Source organism: Anomalospiza imberbis, chromosome 4 (genome assembly GCF_031753505.1).
Source record: "Anomalospiza imberbis isolate Cuckoo-Finch-1a 21T00152 chromosome 4, ASM3175350v1, whole genome shotgun sequence".
NCBI classification, from domain to species: Eukaryota; Metazoa; Chordata; class Aves; order Passeriformes; family Viduidae; genus Anomalospiza; species Anomalospiza imberbis.
The window spans coordinates 54660466-54682452 of record NC_089684.1 but is presented as its reverse complement, the minus strand read 5'-3'; the positions used below and the strand labels follow the sequence as shown (position 1 = coordinate 54682452).

The 21987-nt window shown below is 40.8% G+C and overlaps 1 protein-coding gene across 9 annotated transcripts in view; it reads right to left on the bottom strand.

The window, feature by feature from the left end:
• Window positions 1-3222: 3222 nt before the first annotated feature.
• The window catches only part of PPP2R2C (protein phosphatase 2 regulatory subunit Bgamma), a 193251-nt gene continuing 174486 nt past the window's right edge, over window positions 3223-21987 (bottom strand). For all 9 annotated transcript variants that reach the window (XM_068188637.1, XM_068188638.1, XM_068188636.1 and 6 more), the window contains 3 exons: window positions 20752-20921; window positions 16046-16137; window positions 3223-6103 (listed from right to left, as the gene is read on the bottom strand). In XM_068188637.1, the coding sequence (XP_068044738.1) occupies window positions 5812-6103; window positions 16046-16137; window positions 20752-20921 (554 nt within the window). In that variant the 3' untranslated portion in view covers window positions 3223-5811. The remainder of the gene's footprint in view (window positions 6104-16045; window positions 16138-20751; window positions 20922-21987) is intronic.

Below are 21987 nucleotides of genomic sequence, written 5' to 3'. Positions count from 1 at the left end.
AAAGGATGATAATTAAACCAGCAATGTTTTCCTCTCCACCTCTTCCAAAAGGCAGTCCTAGAAGTGCATAAATTTTCTGTGAGCATCACCTTCTGTATTGCAAATAGATCAGAATGATAGGCTCTTTCCTATCTTTGGGAAACCTCTGACTCTTTCTGCATTTTCCCACTAAAGTAAGGAGGAGTGTGGTCCCGACCACCATGGTGTTCAAGCCTCACCAAAGGGAAATGAAACCAAGAACCTGCCAGAGCTGGGGTGTTAGCAGAAGTTATCGACAGTGGGGTATCACTCTGGTGTCTTGCTTGGGCAGCATTTATATTACAGGTATAGAATGGAGGAATATCAACCTATTTTCTCCCAATCTGATACCCAAAACCCAATTTCAGTTACTTTTTTTTTTTAATATAATGTACAATGATTCCCCCACCCCCCAGAATTGTTTCTCCTGTTTTACAAATGATGATGAAGCCAAAGAAGGTGGTAATGTAGTTTCTGGAGTTCTCTGGGCTAAGTACTCTTCTCCTTGAAAGACACAGTGCCATATTCACATACTTACTGCTAGCTGAAGAATTTGGTCCTGTATTTAAAGCTGATCTGCTTGGATCAGGCTATTGCATGGGACATACATGTTAGTAGTATGATTAGTACTAGTTTTAAAACAAGGACTGGCTGGCCAGGAAACCATCCTGCATACTGTGATTGAGTCACTGCTGTAGGGTTTATTTGTTTGAGCAGCCATGTTATAAAAACAATGTATAGCATTGTCATGATACTTGAAATAACTGATTAATGGAATTGTTGGTTTAAGGCTCTTGTCCTACTCATTGACTGCCTCAACTGCCAAATGGAAAGACAGGTAATTAGCTGTACCCTGCCTGGCTGATCCATACTCATGGCAGCTTTCAGAGCTAAGGGAACTAAGGAGTTCACGCAGTCAAGTGCTCCACATAACTTACTTTGTATCATGGACCAGATTTAGGATCTACAACTACCTGAAGAGTTGTGTTCACTTTCACATGGGTAAAAGTTTGATCCTTATCCAAGTTGAGAGAGAAGGAAAATAAAATTTCACTGCTAAGAAATGCTTTTTCATGGTGCACTCTGAGAGCAAACCTTTTCAGAGCTGGCCTGTACACAATTTCCAGAAATCATTTAATGGTTTCACAAAGCCTAAGAAACATACCCCATCCCTATAAAATTAGGCCCATTCCAGTAATCTTGGTTCTGCCACAAGAGCAAGGCAAGTGACTTTATGCTCTAATTTTAGACTCAATACAATTTGCTGACAAGACTGCAAATGGAAAATAATTCCTATTGGAGAGCAAATTGATAATAATGTTACTGAAAATTGAATATAAAGGCAAACAATCCTTCTACTTGCCCTCTCGTCAGGGGCAACGAAAGGCTCCAACAGACTTAAAGCAGGACAACTTCATGGCTGCAAACAGCAGAAGCAGGTGGCTCAAGTCAATATTTCCCCAAGCCACAAAGGGTTAAATTGCCGTATGTAGCTGCTAAGTATGCGTGTGAAAATTTCAAAAGCATGCTAGTGAGCCATCTGGCTCCTGCTCCTACTGGGTATTTGGGGATAAAAAGGGAAACTGGAAAGGTAAATAGTGTATTGCTTGATGTGTTGATTTTCAGCTGAGATTTCTCTCTTCAGTGCCTAGTCATATTTGTCCATCTAAATGAGTAGGATTGACTGTGTCTTCCCAAAAAGGGGTGAAAAAAATTAGCATGTAAGCTCTGGGAGAGCTGTGCAAAGCCAAACTCTGCCTCATGTAACAGCTGAGGCAAATTTATTCTGGTCTGCATCCAGGAAAAGGCCTCAGCCTCTCAATGTCTAACTCGTGTGTAGGGATGGTGGGAGGCTTCTCACCCTGGGCACAAGCAAGATCAACTGCCTTGGACTGAGATTCCAGAGAGCTGCCCCACATCTGGGGCAAGAGTCAGGACCAACACAGAGAGCAGGCATCAGCTTGGACTGGAAAGAGAATGGTTTCCTACCTTAAGTGTGTGAGCCAAGCCAGCATTTTTTTATTATTATATTTTATTTCCCCTGTGGTAGAGATCTAGTGGTAGGAGAAAGCAGAATGTTGCTCTGCTGGTAGCACTCTGGTTTGTCACCTGGGCCAGTATCCGTCTCACTTGGGAGGCTGGCCTGGCCACATCCCTGATATGGGCTTCCATGGTTGGAAGGTCTCAAACCTGGCCAGAGATGACACTGTTGGAAAATATACCAATTTTTTTTTTTCTTTTTAAATTTCATAACTTTAGCCAGTTTTCACAGAATCACAGAATGAACTAGGTTGGAAAAGACCTTTGATATCATTGAGTCCAACCTGTGTTCACCCTTGCCCCAGGGGAAGGGAATTAGTTTATTTTCAGGGCATTGTTCCACCAAGTGAAGGCCTGATGAGGTCAACATCTCAAAGGACTGTGAGTAGCCCAGAAGATACCCAAAAAGATAATGACCATCAGCAGAACATCAACAGACATCTACCTCAGATGCTGCCCCCTGGCATGGCTGGAGACACCTGGTCCAGAAAAGACTGACAAGAAAATCAGGGAGTGAGGACCTAATTAACATCAGAGGTGAGGAAATCCAGATGCAGTAGGAAACCAAATACTAAGAGCTACATAACTTGGAGCCAATGAACATCGAATCAATGAATCTCTGTGGGTCTTGACTGTATAAAGTTTGTGAAAAACCTGGTAAAATTCATGTCCCATGGAGTGATTTTCTCTGCACATGTGGACTATGTGTGAATGAAATTATTTGTGTTGCATGTCCTGGCCAGAACAACATCCTGGCCAGGAATAAAGTAATCTCCCCCAGTCTCGGTGACAACACCAATGCCATTTTTTTACCTGTGATTTCGTGTGTCAATTCACACTGCACACCTCTGATTCCATCTGTAGGCAACGGAGACTCAAGGTTCCTAAAGTTCAGGTTGGACTAGGAGCAAAAGAAAAAGCTGGTCCCGGGACTGAACCTAAAGCATGTCTCCAGCTCTGCTACAGCTGCCCACACTCTTCATCATACAACACCCTAATCCCACTCATGGCATGTATTCCCTTCTCCACCTGCCACAACACTTGAAGTTCCCACAGTAGCTTGCCCTCCGTGTCCTGCTCCCTGTGACTCTTCCTCCTCTGTAAAAGGAGCTAAAACAACTCTTTCTTGCCTAGCTTAAAAATAAGCTGTGCCTTGAAATCATCTATTTATGCCTTTTTTGGTTGTAGTTTTATTGAAAAAGCTGGTATTAACATATTTATATTTTTATTCAACAACAGTTAGCTAAGTTGTGCAACACAAAAAATGCAGCCATGAACAACAGCTTTCAAAACAATCAGATTTACCAACTTTACTATCACTTACTCTACACCACTGAAAGCTCAACCTAAAAAGAGAAAGAAAGTTGGAAACGTTCACAATGATGTTAACTTTCCATACATTCAAGAAACCAGGAAACCGATCTTTAACAGTGATGTCAAAGACAGGAACGGAATACTGGTCTTTGAAAGGTTTCTATTTATTTCCTCTAGAATTACTTAATGATATTTTGGTTGGGTATTTAATTAGTTTTATAAAGCTCCATAGATATATTTGTTTTTTTAATTTTAACATGTTCTTTTTGGTACCCAAAGCTGTAACAAAGTAAGGTACTTCAAATTAAAAAAAAAAGGTTGCATTAAGATCTGCTTTATAATAAGTTATCTATAGAATCTTACTTGAGAATGTTAAAAGCTAAATATAAGTTTTACAGTATCTCTAGCTGTAAATGCCAATATGAGCTGATAGCAATTTTTTTTTTCTTTTTGAGCTGCAAAGATTAATGGAGGGGTACAAAAGTCAAAGAAATTTTATGACACCCTTGAAGCAGTAGTTTGGCATTAACAAGTTCTCTATACAATTTACCACACTCTTAAACCTTTTTACAAGGAAAAAGAAAAGGAAAAGGCAATTTTGTTGAGTTTCATTAGAATAAATATGTACATATACTGTCCATGCCTGCTACAGCACACAGTATTTTATAAACAAAACATTCTTTGTTCCCTTTAAAATCACCCTACACATTTCATACCATATGTGTTTAGTGTGGCTGGAAACTGGTGCACATGTGTTTGTGCTTCTACACACAAAATATACAGCATTGATCTAGAAAACTTCAGACAGACAGATTTCAGGTGTGGTGTTGAGATGTCATATAAAAGCTCTAGACTTTGTTTTTTTATTTCTTGTAAGCAGATTTTCACCTACCCTTTCCCCAAACCAAAATACAAAAGCATGCAGATCCCTTCATCAGTACATTCTCCACTTACCAAGAAATCAGTGCATAATGGCTTAAACACTTTTTTTTTTTTCTGAGGAGTTTTAATATGGGCTGATTAACAGGTCATGTGAGTTGTGCTCTCTTATTCATGGTTAGAGTAGGAATCCTTTGGGATATTGAATTTTCTGCCAGAGCTATTAAGGGTGCAGCAGAACTTTCTTTTCCTGGATTAAGAGGACTTCCTGCCCACTGCACTGTTCCCCTACCATTCCTGCATGCTTTACTTTGTGTGTACTTTCCTTTGCCATTTATGTCACTCATCACTACAGAACAGAGATAGATCTAACAGCATTTCTGTGGAGGAAGGTTTTGTTAGGTTTGGATTTTTTAAATTTCTGTGTTTCTCTTCAGGACTTCCCAGAAGTGGCCTCATTTAAAAGTGTTAATATTCACTGAGTGGTGCTGTCTCTCACAGTACCATTCGTCTCACAGCTACAGATACCAGGCATTGCCTGTATTCTCCAAAGGCCAGGATTAACATAACCATTCTGCAAACAAGGGATTTTAACAAGCCTCTAGCAGGGATGTAACTTTGTTCCCACTCAGTTTGGTTCCTGCTTTCAAGGAGAGCACTTCTAGCCAAGGTTTCTAGAGCTCCAACCCCAAATGGTTGCACAGGTTTGTGTGTGAATTGCCAGGCTGTGTCTGACCAGCCAGTCCCTCCAGAGTTGCAATGCCAAGTTTGTAATAGTCTTCACACAATGAAGATACTACATATTGTTTTAAATAGAGCAAAGAGAACCATGGAGAATAAACTTCTTAAAATAAGCTGGCTGAATAACTATACCAGTCTGTCACTTAGTCACTTGGGAAGGTGAAGCGCAAAGTAATGTGATAAATAAATAAATAAATAAATAAATAAATAAGAGGGTATTGTAAAGAAGGGAATGGGATGGGTGAGATGGGGCAGCTTTTCACCAGCAGGGATTCTGCTTCCAGCTCTAACTCTCATGAGGTCCCTCCAATGTGCCACATGTTCTAAAGGGATGTGGCTATTCATTCCTTCAAACAGGGTGGGCCTAACTGAAAGACAGGAAAACAGCACTGGAAAAAAAAAAAAAACCACTTAAGAGATTGAGGCAAAAAGCTCTAACAATGTGGTAAATGCTGTGCACTGCAAAAGCAGGAAGGGCACCAGAACACCACAGTCCTGCAAACCACTGAGACCCTGGAAAGGATGGACAGGGGCTGAGGAACCTCAGCCCTCCTCAGGAACACTCCAAAACTGAATAAATATCCCTGTTTGTTTAAAGGAACCAATACAGACCACGGTACTGGATTTGCACTCGTGCCTTTTACTCATACAGTTGCAGTGATGGAAAATAATTGGCTTGCCACCAATAATGATACAAGTTGAGGGATGAAAGGATGCAACCTACAAATCCCACCACAGAAGCCACAATTTTTGTGAAGATCACATCCTTCTACAACTCTCAATAGGCTGGTTTGTAAATATAGAGGGATATTGATAAATCTAGTGCATTTCTGAGTTCACTTTATCCTGAAATATGTACAGATTGTTTGTCGCTGCTATAGCAATGATGTTCTCGGTTGGGTGCCATGCTGTGTGCAAGATCTTCTTAGTAAAGTCCAAACTGTCAACACTGATGTCATCTTTCCTCCGCTTGCCTCCAACGCAGACTCTCCGGGGCTTAAGGATGGCTCGTGGTTTGCTGCTCTCCCGGGAAGCCTCCAAGGTAACATCCCGCTTGGTGTTGCGGTCAAACATTCGGAAAAAGTTGTTATACGCACCTGTCATTATCACACTGCAGAGAGACAGAGAGAGAGCGACAACAAAGGCAGTTAAACAGCAGCGTGTGCAAAGCCCACCAGCATGACTGGAGCAGGACAGCTGAGTGTGACCTTAGGGTCAGCTGTCCTCTGGTTTCAGATGGGAAAGAGTAAGGAAAAAAAAGGGGTTTTCCCAGTACTCGCCAGAACGAAGAGTTTTCTTCCACCAATGCCTTCCCCTCCCATATTATTCAATTAAAATTACAGTTACCTCAAATAATGTCTGCTCCCTGACATCATGAGAATCACATCAGAAGATAACAAAAGCAACATGTTTCAATAAGTTATTTTTAATTATCCTCCAGCTTTTTATGGGTGCTTAAGGATCATACATTTCAGGCTTTTTCCCTTTCTCTGGAACTTTAATGACAGCTGAGTTTTACTATGATTACATAAATAGTCTTAAAAATTCTCACATATTTCAAATCTTTTGATACAACAGTAAAATTTAGTACATAATTATATATTTTAAAGAGTATTTTGAAGAAGGGTGTTTTGAAAGGTTCTGGAAAATCACATTGAATTTGCACATGTAAATTCTTTCCAGATGAAACTCTCTTTCTTGCTGAAGCCACAGATCTTGCAAGTCTAGAGATCAACATTTGTATCCACAATGCTTCTTAGAAATAAACACACTGGTGTCAGGATTCTGGCATCTTTTATATGAAGTTTGAATGAAACATCAAGTCAGGATATATTTCTGGGTCTGGGAGAAAATGACAGAAAACATACCTCGATCTGTATAAAAATTACCTCATTAATCAGTTTGCAGTTTGAAATAATAGATTGCCAGTTGCTTCATTCCCTCAGTCCCTAGGGGAGGATATTTTGTCACTAACTTTAATGAATTCAGGATTTCATCCATGGCCCTCAGGTTATTGGATTAGCATAATCATGAGTTTCAGAACCTTGTTTGAAAGCTCATCCCCTGTGAACTTTTCCATATGTGAAACCAGGGCTGTTCTCTACTCTCCTATCTCCACCCCAAACAGGGTGATTTTGTTCTAAATTTCCATTCTGCAAAAGGGTATCCACCCCAAATGGTCAAGTCTCCACAGAAAAAGCTGTACAGTTTTAAGACTCATGCAATCAGTAACTATTTGCCTTTCTAATAGAGCCCGAAAGAACATATTTTACGTGTGTGGCATTAATAAACAAACCTCCATCTCAAATGACAGCTGCTTTCACACTTTGCTGTTGAGGGGGGGATCTGTGTTGAGCAGCAGACTGGCCAGGGAAGCATGGAGCATATGGGAGAATATGGGAGAGCTCACGGGCACGAGCCATACTCTCCACCATACAGACACTCACTAGCTGATTAGATTAGATGCTCCTGGATTCAGGAGTGCCTTACAGTGTGTGCACAGCTTCCAGCCAGAGCTGCCTTGATCTTATTTGGGGCCATTAGGAGCGACTGTAATACAAATGAATGATATACTGGAAAAGCACAAATGTGAGCTGTGCCCCTCACTGCTGTGTCTACAGCTGGGGATGGGAGCAGTGCAGGCTGCAGAGCTGCTGCAGCGTAACTGGAGTGGGTGAGCTGGGTTTGTACGCTGGGATCACCCAGCTCCACCCTGCTTCCATGTCTGCTGATGGCAGCTGATCCCACAGAGCTCTGTGCAGCTCCTGGAGTGCCAAAGGGAACTGCTGCAAAACCAGACAGTGCAGCACAGAGACTCAGCACACACTGCCCCCGGCAAGAGCTCACCTACAGCCTTCATCCCATGGAGGCTGCAGGGAGCTCGCTGCTGGGGGGATGCACAGGGGCACTTGTCCACACACAGCCCTATCCAGCCCTGGCAGGGAACTCCTTGCTGCTCTCCAGCAGCAGGAGCTGCCCCCGGATGCCTGCAGAGAGGTTTCCCTTTCCTTCTCACCTGCAAAAGGCCTGGCACAATCCTGCCTAGCAAGGCACAAGTTAACAACCTCACAAGCTAAAAAACAGGAGTCAATGTGACAGCTTGATAAAATGTATCCCAGAAGCTGCAGAAAGCCTGTTGATCAAGATTAGTGCCCATTTCAGAAATTGAATCAACAGCAGTAAATCAAATATTTTATTCCTTCCAAATCACCATGTCTTGTCATTACAGCTCCTGCTGTAATGGTTATTCGCAACATGAAAAAGTCGAGGTTATTTCATATCTCAGCACCAACATACACAATTTGTGATGCAGTCCACCTGTATATTTTCCCCCAGGCAAAATTTTGAAACAGGTTCATAATGCTGGGGCACCCCTATGCCACAGGCTGCAGAGCTGTGGCTCCCAGGGGAAAGAGGAGCATCCCTCCTGATGGCAGTGGGAACTGTCTGAGAAGCAGCTTTCATGCTGGCAGAGTACCAGTGCACCAAATGCAGAGAGCTGTTTGTTAAGGGTCTTATTTTAGAAGGTTTTGCTTGCAGTAAAACTGCCTTTACAGTCCATTTGCTTTTTAATTTCTTGAACTCTCGCATATTTTTAAAAGTCTGCTTTCTTCATTTGGATTTACTGCAGTTATTTTTTAACATATGTAGATGACTACTTTTCATGCTGGCCCTATTTTTTCTGCAGTTTAATGGCTCAGTAAAAAACAGCATTATGTAAATGAGAAAGTGTCCATTCTTGTTCAAGGTCACAAACACAGATGGATTATAACCTTACCTGCTGCTTAAAGTAATAAAAGAGAGTGAAAACTAGATGTAAGCCAGCAATTTTTTCCTGTTCAGGAAAATACAATGTACAATAATGGAGTCTATGTGATAAGGAGATTTTTTTTTTTTTTAATAGTGGAATATAAATTGTAGCTCATTGTAGGAAGAGTCTGTTCTGTATTCCCAGACACTGCTCTGCACAGCAGTATTATGACAAGGGCTTGCACAAAACCCTTTCAGGAGAGGCTGGTTCAAGTAACCAAAGCCCCTCATTCAAAACAGCCCACACTACTTCATAGGTAGCAGCCCAGAAAAGCTCTGTCTAACCACCTTTAATTTTCTGTAGAAGGCAGGTTTACAAGCTGTGCTACACAAGGTCAGAGGTACCATCACCTCCACCATGCAGAGGTGTTTCGGACGCAGAACACGCTCCAGTGCACCCTGAGGAGCAGTGTACTGATAGCTCTGGCTGGAGCAAAGCTGCAGCCTGACTGCACCAGCTGAAAACACCACAGCTACAGGCAGCATGACTACAAAAAACCCAAATAAAGCAACACCATGCCTCATGTCCTCCCCCCCTCCCAAAAAAAAAAAACCCAAACCAAACAAACAAAAAAGCAGGGAAAGACCCCAGTGGCTGCAGTATGACTATCACTACCTACATTCCACTCTCTGCAGCCCAGCCAGTGCTCTGGAAGGAGAGACAACATCCCATACCTGCAGGGCTATGAATGCATTTGCACAGCCCGGTGTTAACCCTCCTGTGCTGCCCCAGGCAGGGAACATTTTCCTCTCAGCACAGGGCTGCTCTGCAGAGCACCAGGAGTATTCTCTGCTCCCTCTGTTTGATCTGCTCCAAGCAAAGGTCCTGGCAATTCTTCAGGTATGTGTGTTTGGAGTGACAACACAAAATGCGCCTGATTCCTCCTGCCTGGGCTGACACTGGGCATACCTCCTTATCAGTGATGCATCTCCCTGCAAAACCTCAGTCCTCATGTGGGGTCACCGCGGCCCAGTCTTACCCTTCTTTTTTTTTTTTACCAAGAATAACAAATGTTTTTTTACAGAAGGTTAAAGGCAAAAGGGAAAACTCCAGTACAAGAGTTATCCCTACGTTTATTGACTTTTCACTCCCTCCCTAGTCACCATTCTGTTCTCTTTTTTCCTTTCTTCCCCTCCGATTCTGATTCTGTCTTTACATTTTCCAGACGGGTTTCCCTTTCCCACTCTCTTCATTCTCTTCTCTTCTTTCATTTCCAAGTATCCTGCTCTACAGCTTTAAAATAAAAACCTGCCTTATCTGCTTCTCTCTTCCTTTTACCACCCCTTTCAAGTCTTTGTTTTACTTCTGTAAGTCTCATTGTTCACCCTTTCTGCTCACCCCCTACGCTCCAGTCTTGAAGACAACTTGCTTGGCTCTCCACGTGTTTTGGTTTGCATCCCTGCCTTCTTTGGGCTGAAGGCTGGGGAAACAGGAAATCCCCAAGAACCAAAGCTCATTTGGGCAGGAGAGGTAGTTCCCAAATTAGCAGAACATTAACTGTACACCTCTCATTCAGTTCAGGCTTCTTCACTCTGTGCCACGTTGATCTGGTAGCCAGCAATAATTCAGGTAGGGTTGTTTTTTCCAAAAGTAAATTTTCAATCTGTAAAATTGTCAGGAATAAAGGATTTGAGAGAAAAAAGTTCTTCCTGTTTGCATTGTAACAGTAATACTCAAAAGGAGTAGATGTTACCTATGGATAAAGATTTTATTAAATATGACACCAGCATTGTACCACTGATGTTTAATTTAGGGCCAGAGTTTTAGGGTCTACAGAAGCAGCCTCTCAACTACTGATGGCTTTAATTATTTTAATACTTTTAAGCATCTGAGTCTCAATATTTTGGTTTTGTTATTGACTTTGATAAATGAAATGCTTCAGTATGGGATTTTCCCCACTAAAAAGTTCTGCTTCTCTTGGGTGGTAAACAAATTCTCTACTTCACCAGCTTCAAAGGCATTTGAATAGGATTTTCACTATTTCACTAACCTGCAATGAGATATTCCATAATACTTTTTAGGCAATGAAATTTCATCAAACATATCAGTCACTAAGAATTGGCATATCTCTGTATTTCTCAGATTTGTTATTCCCATACTTCAAACCAACCTCTTAAATGTTGCAGCCATCCTTGCACACAACAGCCTTCATCAAAATCGCTCCATTCAGCTGCATTCCTGGATGCCAGGGATTGCCCTGATAATTTGGGGTATCAGCTGGAATTAAGGCTTGCTTAAAAACCAAACCATTACTTGCGCCACATTGCTTTGCATTGTTTTTATTGTTTAGGGCTTTTTGTTTGTGTTTGTTTTGGTGGTTTTTTTTTGTTTTTTGTTTTTTTTTTTTGGTGGGTTTTTTCAACTCTTTGATAATTTTTGGCCTAACTCTGGCCCAAATTAGTCTTTCCAGATGCAGAGAAGCTTTTATTCACCTGCAGATTTTTACTGTCTGGAGAAATTCAGCTTGTTTCATAGTTCCCCTCTTTCACTGTTGCTCACGAGACCATGGAAGCCATGGGATGGTGTGACAGGACTAAGAGCAGGGCTTGGCAGGGCTTCAAGGACCCACACACACCCTACTTAAGGGTGATAGAAAAACTAGACCAGCACAGCTGCCCTGCCCCACAGTGGAGATGTGGCAGCAGAACATCATTCCTTGGGGCAAGAGGCAGGGCTTGGACTTTGCAGGTGTGAGGTGAGGAGACTCAGAGAGCAGCTTCCCCCAGAGCCTGCCCCCACATTTGCAAATCTCAGCAAACACGTCCCTCAGGCACCCAGCGTGAAAAGGGACCTTTTCTTTGACCTGAAACTGTCTCCCACTTATATTTTGAGCCCCTAAATTTTCAGTTTTTCACTGCCACGTGTACCAGTGCAGAAGAGAACATTTGCAGCCTCCTAGGATTAACATGTAAGGTCCACCAGATCTGGTTTCATGACAAGCTGACCCAATGAAAGAAAGGACTGATTCCAGAAAAACTCTCAAACAACATTTTTCTTAGGAATAAAAAGAGAGATTTATTATAGCAAAGGGAAAGAAGGAAGCATTGTTGCAAGCAATGAACTCCTGAAATACTGGGAAATTTTCCTATATGCTGTGCTGTGTAAAGTCACTGACTCCCCATCACAAAGAAGGAATTTATTTAAACCAGTGGAGGAGGCTGCTAGAAAAACTTGAGACACTTGACTTGGATTCAGGGTTGATTCAGGGTGGCTCCCTGGTACAGCTGGCTGGCATAAGACTGGGAATAAGAATAAGGGATCCCCAAGTACTTCCAAGCTAATATTTGACATGCCAAGCTTTGAGAACAAAATGATGTCTTCTAGCTCTCCAGCATGGAATGTGCTGCCAGACAGGAATAGACTCTTAACATCTCATCCAATGGGATCTGCCAATTCCTCCTTATTAGAGTGAAGGCTGATGGATATTCAGGGGGATGAATGACAGTTCAGTAGCAAAGGACTGACTGAACAGTTGTATGTGTCTTCACTCATCTGCTTGCAGCATATCACTTATCATGATGGTAGTTAGAAGTCTCCCTGGCAGGGGTCCTACACACCCATTCATTTGAAATCTTGAAAAAAAAATCGTTAACTAAGGTGTTCACTTGCTATCATGCAGAATTAGGTTTTATTTGGGGTTTTTTTTCTAGCTTCTTTACCTCTTTACAAAAAGCTTCTGTACCTTCTTTACAAAAAGCTACAAAAGTGCTTATTTTTTAAGGTAAAACTGAAAGCTGTTGACAGTGGGAAGAAACAGTGTCCTCCAGGTCATCATTAAAAGACTTGGGATGTGAATGGAAGAGCTAAATTAAATTGCTGTATAAGTAGAGCTCACCCATTCTACAGAGTCACGTAATGATGTATACACAATAAAGATAGCATGATTTTTGTGTAATATACTCAACTGCAGCTAATACACGCTCATCTGGATGAATTAGTGTAAGACCCCTGCTTGGCTCCCTCCCCTGACCACTGTTGCCAAAGTACACAGTGATTAATGTGCCCTTCAGCAAATGAGATCGGCTCTGTCTGATTGTATTAGTTCCTGTTCATTGGAGTAACTGAGCATCAATCACGTTCTAATCACAGCTCACGTATGTTGATTATTTGTGTAAACAGCCTCACCCTCAGGTTCTATCATAGCCTAGATTAACTTCTTAGTAATGACAAAACTTAATAAAAAGTATTTTCACCTAAATAATAAACACACTTTCATTTTTAACAGAACAATCCTGTCACTATAAATTGTCGTTATAGCTTTGAAGTCTGCAAAAGATAAAAACAATACATTTAGAACTGCAGGTATTACTGTTATGTAGATGGATTAACAATCTAAGTGCTGCAACATCTCTTTGAAGTACAATTGTCAATATGTAATTTTTACCCTTATTAATAGTCATTTTTTTTAAACTGAATACCAAGAGACTTAAATTAAGTGACCTTACTGTTCAAATGAACTGTTTTTTAAGAGGTACTGATACCTAAGTATTATTTAAATTATGATCCTCCAATAAAAAATATTCTGGTAATATATAGCAATACTTGTCATATTCATAAAGCAAGGAGCTCAGAGGAGTGAATCAAAATATGAGCATCAATTCTGATACATTTGACTCCTAAAAAGAAATAACTAAGTTACAGAGGGCCCTTTTCTTTTGCCAAATGTTTTCAGCTCCTCTACTTGAGAGTTTCTTACAATCTAGAGCAGCACATTGTGGTTAGTGACGGGTTTGGTAATTGTGCATGACTAATAATGCCTCAGTGTCTGGGCAGTACAATAAATGAAGCCCTCACAATCTAATGTTCCCACTTAATAATTACTCCCTGCATTGATCTTTCTGATCTGTCAAGTAGGAATGAAAATATTACACTCACTTTAAACCCTGATATTGAACAAGAATTCCATTACTACCAGGCAGCTATCCAGAGAGTGGTCTTACCACACTAATGAGGACAGCAGCACTTCATCTCTGGAGAGACTCTAGGCCTGGGAGTAAGTGGCTGCCCATCCTGTAAATTGCACTAGGAATTCCCATCAAGGATAAGCAAAATGGTTTGTAAATACCTGAAAAGTCATGGATGTTTTTCGAAGTTTCCCAATATATAAATTATTTGAATGCCAGACTTAGGCAGGAGTTAGCACTGTCTGTTTTCCAATAAATGCATTAAATTTTGTATTTCTAGTAGGGCCAAACTCAAGCTGTAACCACACTGATAAAACCTTCTGCTAAAACAGATCTTCCACTAAACTTTCTGTGAGTCATTCCCAATCTTTGACCATAAAAAAGCCACAACAGCTGGTGCTCAAGTTGCAGTGACAGCAATCTGGGAAGTATTTTGCTCAGTGTGGTCCATCTATGTAATTTTAAATGGCCAGCAGTTGGTATCACAGGGGATACTCAATGCTGAGTTAATTCTTGTCAAAAAACAAATCACTTTGGCATGCAGGCATTAGAGATAATGGAATACATATGTATTTTCATTTTCATAATGAATGATACAAAGTTAAAGTTTAATTTTTTAGCAAAGACAGACTCTTTCCATTGGGCAGGTAGAGGAACTGAGCAGAGGAAAGTAGTCCAAAGAGAAGGTGCCCCTTACCCAGTGCATAATACTGATCTGCATTTGTGGAGCACAGGACCAGAAGAGACTTTGTTCTGCACTCCCAAATTCAGACTTGTAATTTTAACCAATGTTACATATAACTGCTTTCACAAATTTCCTGAGCACCACCATCAGAACAGTTGGGTTTCTTGTATCTCCACCACTGAGGATGGGAAGATAGCTTGTCTCTGTTTGGACAGGTATGAACTACCTCTAATTTCTGGGTTATAACTACCCATTGACTCTCAACACCTGCTTGCTGTTGTGTCATTATCACTCACATTTATGTTAGCTAGATTCTCTTCCTCCCTATGTATATCCCCTTGGTATATTTACTACAAACAAGTAAAATCTTGGCTTCTCTTTTGCTAAGCTGATGAAAACCAAAGTCCTGGCCTCTCTTCTTTAGAGCAGCTGTCCATCTGCTCGATGAGTTCATCCACCTTGGAGATGAGGGACTGGAAATGTGTAAATGCAGTTCAAAGGTCTTTGAACAAGAGCCCAACATAATGTCACCATTACTCCTTTCTCTGCTGGATAGCCCAGTCTTGCCCCTTCAAGCAAGGATCATATTTGTCTTTCACAGATGTCTCAGACTGCCTGTTTCACAGTCCTTGCCCACTCCAGGGTGGGAAGGCCTGCTTCAATACAATGAGACAGACTGTTTTCCAAAATGAGAGGCTGAACTGAAGGAGCAGTTCTAGGCTCAGTGCCAAACTTCTGCCTCTTGGCTCCTAACTCTGCTGAACCAGGAGTCACTGTGTGTCACTCAGTATTGGCTCCTGTGCTCTCTTTCACATGCATTTTGTAGATTGCTAATCCCTTCCAAAGTCACCTAGCATATGAATATCCCTGGGAGGTGTTTCCAACTGCTAAGAAGAAGGTTTGTGCTCTTTTTTTTAACTAAAATCCTCACCTTGCCTTATAGTCTTGGATTTTATCCATTTTTATTAACCCAGTCCTCTTGGCTGCTCAGCTATTCCTGTACCATATTCCTGCTCCACAAAGTACTGCCACCATTTGCCAGCATTAGGGCACTAGCCCACTCAATCCTTGCTTGTACTCTCTGACTTGCTCCAGTATTTCTCATTAAAATGTCCAACAAGATACAATGTCCAAGACAAAAACAAGAACCTCTCCATCACTGCATAGGGAAAGGGCCTGCTCTGATGGAGGGAGGTATCAGAAGTGTCACTGGGCAGCAGTTTGTAGAGAATCAGTGGGTGCCTGTGATGGTCCTTCCTCAAACCCATTTCCAGTAAGTGAACTGAATTTCAGGGGTAGCTCATGTGCAAATACAGGATCATGTAATTTTCCTTAGTGTGTTGCTGGGATTTTGTGAGTTGGCACCATTCTTTTTAGCTTTTGCTATTTATTTGTGGGTGAAAATGGACATAATTGGAAGATTTTTCCCCTAAGGCATGAGCCAAGGTTATTAAGGCATACATCATTTCTAAGGCAGTCAGAGACACAACTGCACAAACATCCAAACAACTTCTATCAACCCAAACACTGGCATGTGATTCTGTACATTGATGTGGAAAATAATCACCTGTAACCACTTTCAGTTTGCTCCCATCATATGGGAGGTCTTTTGCTAAATGAGGACAGTGATGGACAGAAGGATGGGTTGATTACCTGTCTGATCCATTCCATGCACATTCAAACTTGTCAAAGATGCAGTCGTTTTCATAGAGGGAACATAACTTGCTTCTAAGGTAATCATGGACCTGTTTTAAAGAAAATAGCTGTTATTCTTGAAATCAAAGAAAATATAAAAATCCACAACCGGCCTTTCACTTTTTGTGTTATCTCCTAGGTTCACTTTCAAAATGTGCTGCATAGATTGGTAGCTCTGCAGAAGATACTGTGTTTAAGCTCCAAAGAAGCTAACTGTCCTTTTCCACAGCCCAGTTAACCAGGTGCTACAGAATTACTGTTGCAGGAAGGCACAAAACATGCTTCCCTCAGCAGGCTGCAGACCACCCCTCTTCAACATATTTGTTTCCTGCTTGGGTGATTTTCTCAGTGCTAGCCTAATTCCCAGAGACATTTCACCAGCTGATACTCTAGATGGGCTAATTAATGTACAAGAAATCTAATTAAAATAGTAACAAAAATGCCATATTCCAAATGGACTCTCACTTACAGCAGGAAGAACTTGGCTCTATTAAAAGAACCTTTATGGTATTACATTGATTTTTGTAAGGCATTTTAGAAGCCAAATACAGCACAAGGTTATAGTTGCACAGGTTGAAAGCAAGAACACTAATTTAGCCCAAGGATTTCTCCTATTTATCTAAGACTTAAAAACATTGCAAATTCTCACTTACTAACTAGAAAAGTGAGAGTACCCAGCAGAAGATCTCTCTCCTCTAGGCCACACGTCTCTGCTGAACAAGGATTATCATAAAGAGATCTCATGCAAACTGTTTCAGTCTTTTGCTTAATTTGATTAGTTTTTCTTCTGGATTATTTGGTTTATTCCATATGGAAATGATAAGGTAGAAAATCCCTGCCTAGATAAATTTATTAATGCACTTCCACTCATTTTCTTCTACCTATTGTAGAAACCGTAAAACAAAGTAGGTGACCTCCTGGAGAAACACACCAATCCAATGGCCCAGGGGTATTTTAGCTCTGCCATCCTGAAGTTACAGGTTCTTGCAAGTCCAGTGAAATTGTTCCTGCTCATGAATGTTCAGCATTCTCCTCTGGCCTGACTGCACAAACATTTTTTCTAGTAAAATAACTTCTATCAAGACCAGATGAGTGACAATGACCTTTCACTTGGATTTTCTTTAAATGTACCCATTTTTGATAGTCAAATTGTACAGTATCCAAAGAATATTTGTAGTGTAAGATTTTAAGGCTTATAAATTTTAGTTATGGACAAATTTTCATTAATAAATGAACACTGAACTCTTCATTAGGAGATAATGTCTTATGCAGCAATTAATTGGCAAATGGCAGATAGAACATTCCACAATTAAATGCATTTACCATCACAGTGAGCAATAGGTCAGAACACTTTTACTATTGATGCAGTTTCCTACACTCTCTAATTAAATCCTTTCCTTTCTCTTTACTTAAAACCTTTTTATGTTAGCAGTGTAATATGTTACAGAACTGGAATTCTTTCCTTTGTCATGTTTGTGAGCTCCCAATACTTGGAAGAAATAGAAAGGCTGGGCAAGGCAAAAGGAAGTAGATCACATTTGTCTCTGTGACTGTCATTTCTAGGTCTTTCTCTTGTTACCATTTCCAGCAGCCATCTGTCATGACCACTGTCATGTACACACCCTTTGCAAAGTGTGTCCAAGTCCACAGCTTGGAGCTGTGCCTTTCTATCAGCTTTGTCAAAAAGGATTTTGCAATTCCTCTCTCAGATGTCTTACCTTGTCAGGACTGTCAGACTCGCCCTACTGCCTTGGGAAACCACCTTGTTCCTTATGTGGACCTTTTGAGTACCATATTTGAGCACATTCAGACCCTCAAAGAGTCAGTGCAAAACTAATTGTAAGAAACACTTAATTTTCACTGCTGGCATATTCATCTGTCTCTACCAACTGAGGGTAAAATCAATTTGCCTTGTTTGTTACACCTTGTTCTTACCACATATCAATAGTGCTTGAAAGCAAACCAAACTAATTCCTCACTAATTACCAAAGACCTTTCCTTCACTGCAATGTTTTAGGTCTGACCCTCATGGAATTATTTAGCAATTCTGTGCTCTGGACTAACACAGCAACACAGCTATGCAGGGACCTGTTTTATTGGGACGGAATAGACACTACCAGGAATTTCACTGGTAGGTGACACATTGGTCCAAATCCCTATGCTACAGACACTGCCTAAACCGGATCAAGCTATTACCAGCTATGAATGCGCTCACCTTGCTGCTCCTAAGGCTTCTGCTGGGGTAATTCACCTGGCAGCATCAGAAGAGTAACCTGTTAGGCAAGGCTGCCTTGCAGCATTCAAGCTCTGACCATTCACTGCACTGCTCTTTTAGTGCTGTCCAGTGACCATACTCTGCCCTTTTTTCTTTGTGTGAAACAAACAGGAGAAAATCATGTTGAAACACTGTCAGCAGATAATGTGCTCAGCAGGGCCGCACAGCTGCTCTATGCAATAGCATTGGTTGAGCCACAGCATTGATACAAAACAGAACCTGTATGAGGACCTCATTTTTGTGTGATGGGTTTTTAATATTAAAACTGTAAGCTGATAATGAAGCAATACAGGTATGGACTCTGCTCTTTATTACAACTCTGTGTGAAATCTAATGTTGAGACCCTCACTATTGCAGCTAGGAAATATCTAAGTGCCTAGCATGCAGTGGATGAAATAAGAAATTCAATCTTTTAATGAACACCTTTTGATATTTTAATGATGGATAGTCATCATAATTATGTGGATACATAACTGAAGGTTAGGTTTATTTGTTGCCTTACAGTGATCTACCCCAAAAAAAACCTTTTGAGAAATTGCCAAGTTTATATATGAGATTTAGGTTTGTGAAAGAGAGAGATATCTCTAAGACAAATTATTTAGGAGAGTAATTTAAACCTCTTTTTCTTAGGACAGAATTCTCTACTCTCTGCAGCTTAAAAACATGAAAGGCTCTCGGAGCAGTTGGATCACATGAATCCCATGGAATCCTGTGCTATTGGCTTCCCAAGGCCCCTAGTTCCAGATTCTCCTTTAGTCGACTGCAATGCCCAGCAACGCATCTGCATATTCTTTACAAGGATAAATATTTGAAAGTGAATGGTAACCCAAAGATTTAAGAACACTGTTATATTTTGCTGTATGTTTTTTATATTATATAAGGGGTTTTGTTGTTGTGGGTTTTGGGGGTTTTTTTTCTATAAACTTCTGACTGCAATTATCAGTACTCATTTTTCCCATCTCAGGATGAAGAAATATAACTTTAATTGGCCCTACTGTTGGGTGCCAGACTGATTTAAAAGTGACCAGCTTGTTTCACAGCTGCCTACATGAGGAAATAAAAGCAGGTGTCAAAATCAAGACAAACAGGTTGGCTTGACCGGCTATTCCTCCCCAGGGACAAAGCTGACTAGTAAATTAGCATAGGTATAAAGTAATATATTACCTAAGTTCCCCAAAACTGAGATTCTGTTCTATTATACAAAACATAGTCTCACCCTTACCCTCCCACTCCACTTTCACAGCGTATCAACATTTTAACACATTCAGCATTTAAAGCACTGCCATTTTAAGAGAAAACCCAATTCTGTATACTTAAAGGTAAACAGGCTCAGACTTTCCAATATTAACACACTGAGCAGTGAACATTATCCACTGAAAGGTAATGTATGCATTGAAAAACACTGGGGCCCACTCTGTCTACTAAATTCTAGCTGAAAAATACTGGAAAATTTTGTTTGTTTTGACAAGAAATGCTACCAAATTCTCATCATGGTTTTAAAAAAACAATTATAATTACTTTGAGCTACTGTATCCCACCTGCTATTATTTAGACACAGAAAACAAGGGACTTATTCAGCACTGTCACAGGATTGTCTCTCAGTGAGCAGCACAAGCCAGATGAATGACATTTTTCCTACTTTGCATACACTTTTTTAGGTAACTTAACAGATTTTTTTCTTACTGCATTTTCATAACAAGCAGCTTCTGTGTCACAGACATATTTTCCTTCTTCTAGCCAGAGTCAAAAAATGTAAGCTCAGCCCTCTATTGCCAAATGTAACAATGTCAGAGTATAAACTTAGTGCTGGCTGGAGCCACTGGCATTTTGTCTGGATAATATCTCAATGAATTCAGGCAACCAGATGTGTCTGTCTGGCATTTGTGAGCTGCTGTGTCAGTGGTGATGCCAGGGTTTAACATGGAGCACTTCTAGAGCTAGGCACAAGGGAGAAACAGATCAAGTTGTAGAAAGTAGTTCTGAAATGACAAAGGTGTAAACTTTCAGCAGTCCCACCAGGAGCAGAGTGCTAAGCAACACACAAAATCTCTTCCTCAGTTCCTTTTAAATGTTAGTAGTGAAATATATCATTTGAAAGCAGATGCCAAAGTGAAGAGACGATTTCTCTTGTTAGAATAATAGTTTCTTTCAAGAGCCCAATCCACAGGGAGTGCTATCTTGACTCCCCAGGCTTTAGACTTCCTTACTAATGCTGCAATTGCCCTTTTCCTGCTATAAGGATGCCACTGTGAGTGTTTTAACCACCTTAATTAATTCTCTTAGCTTGCTGCTTCCCAGATAAGGTTATGAGCAGTTTAAAGAAACATCCAGTTTTTGAACACTGAGATCCTTTTATAATGTTGCATTTTAAGACATAGATGATTCCTACCTGGTACGTTTCTACAGGCTTTGTTTCCATGTTCAGATCCCAAACCTTGACAGTGAGGTAATCTCTTGTAAGCATGTATCTACCGCTGTGACTGAATTTGACATCTGACACTGAAGAGATAATTTCTGAAAAAAATGATCTGTTACTGGGGTCTTCTGGTTCTTCATAAACTGTTCAAAGAAAAAGAAGCAAGAGACAGAAATCAGAATTGGATAAAAAATGCTCTGTTGTAAAATCTGAAGTGTGCATTTCTTGTGAAATATGTAATTCAATCTACCAAGGAACATGGTATAGAATGAATTGCATATCCAGCACTTATTCTTTTAACTTTATATAAAAATACAAACTGTAAGCTTCAAACATTACAATAATTAATGCTATAACGATGGAATCAAAGCACGACTTTGGGAAATTATGCAAATACACTGTTTAGTTGATTACAGATACCTATAGCAAGGCATTTCATGCCTTCATCCTTTCTGGGGTCTGCATACCCTGTTTCGCAACATACCCAAAATCCAGGTGTCCCTGTCACATGAGAGGTGTGTACGTGTGGTGCCACATGTCCTGCCACCCCTGGGAGAGGTGGTTTCTCAACGCTTGCCCTGCTTGCCAGAACCAGCTGGCCTGGCTGCACTGGTCATGTCTGAAGGTATCCAAGACTAAGGACAAGAATTCTAAAAAGTAACTGCAAATTGCAATTACCTCTTCCTGAGAGGTGAGCACAAAATAGACAGGGCTTTGCCATGTGGATTATGTAGTTAGTGTGTAATTGCTGACAGTTCTGGAAAGCACTGAACTCCCTGAATGTGATGGTCAGCAGTTCAGTGTGATCTGACAAGGCAGCAGGTCATGAAATATTGCTTACACAATGTTCATACGTGAAAATCCAACTCTTGTAGCTATGAGATTGGTCATGCCTGTTCAGCTGTACCTAAGAATGGTACTGGATGACTCTACCCCTCCTTCAGGGTGCCTACGACAATTCTGTTGTCTTTCTGCAGGTATCTGTGGCCCTGTGATCCACCTGACCTCTATGGTGAACTTCAGTAGAAGGTCGGGCTTTCAGGGTCTTTTAACTCTCACAAAATCGTAGGGTTTTGGGACATATGCCTAGAAAATTCTTTGAAAATTGGCAATTTAGTGAACTTGATTTTCAAGTTTCAAAAGCAGGTGAAGAAAAGCCATGTGATGAAACACGAAAGCATGCTGAAAGCAGAAAAACTTTTTACTGTC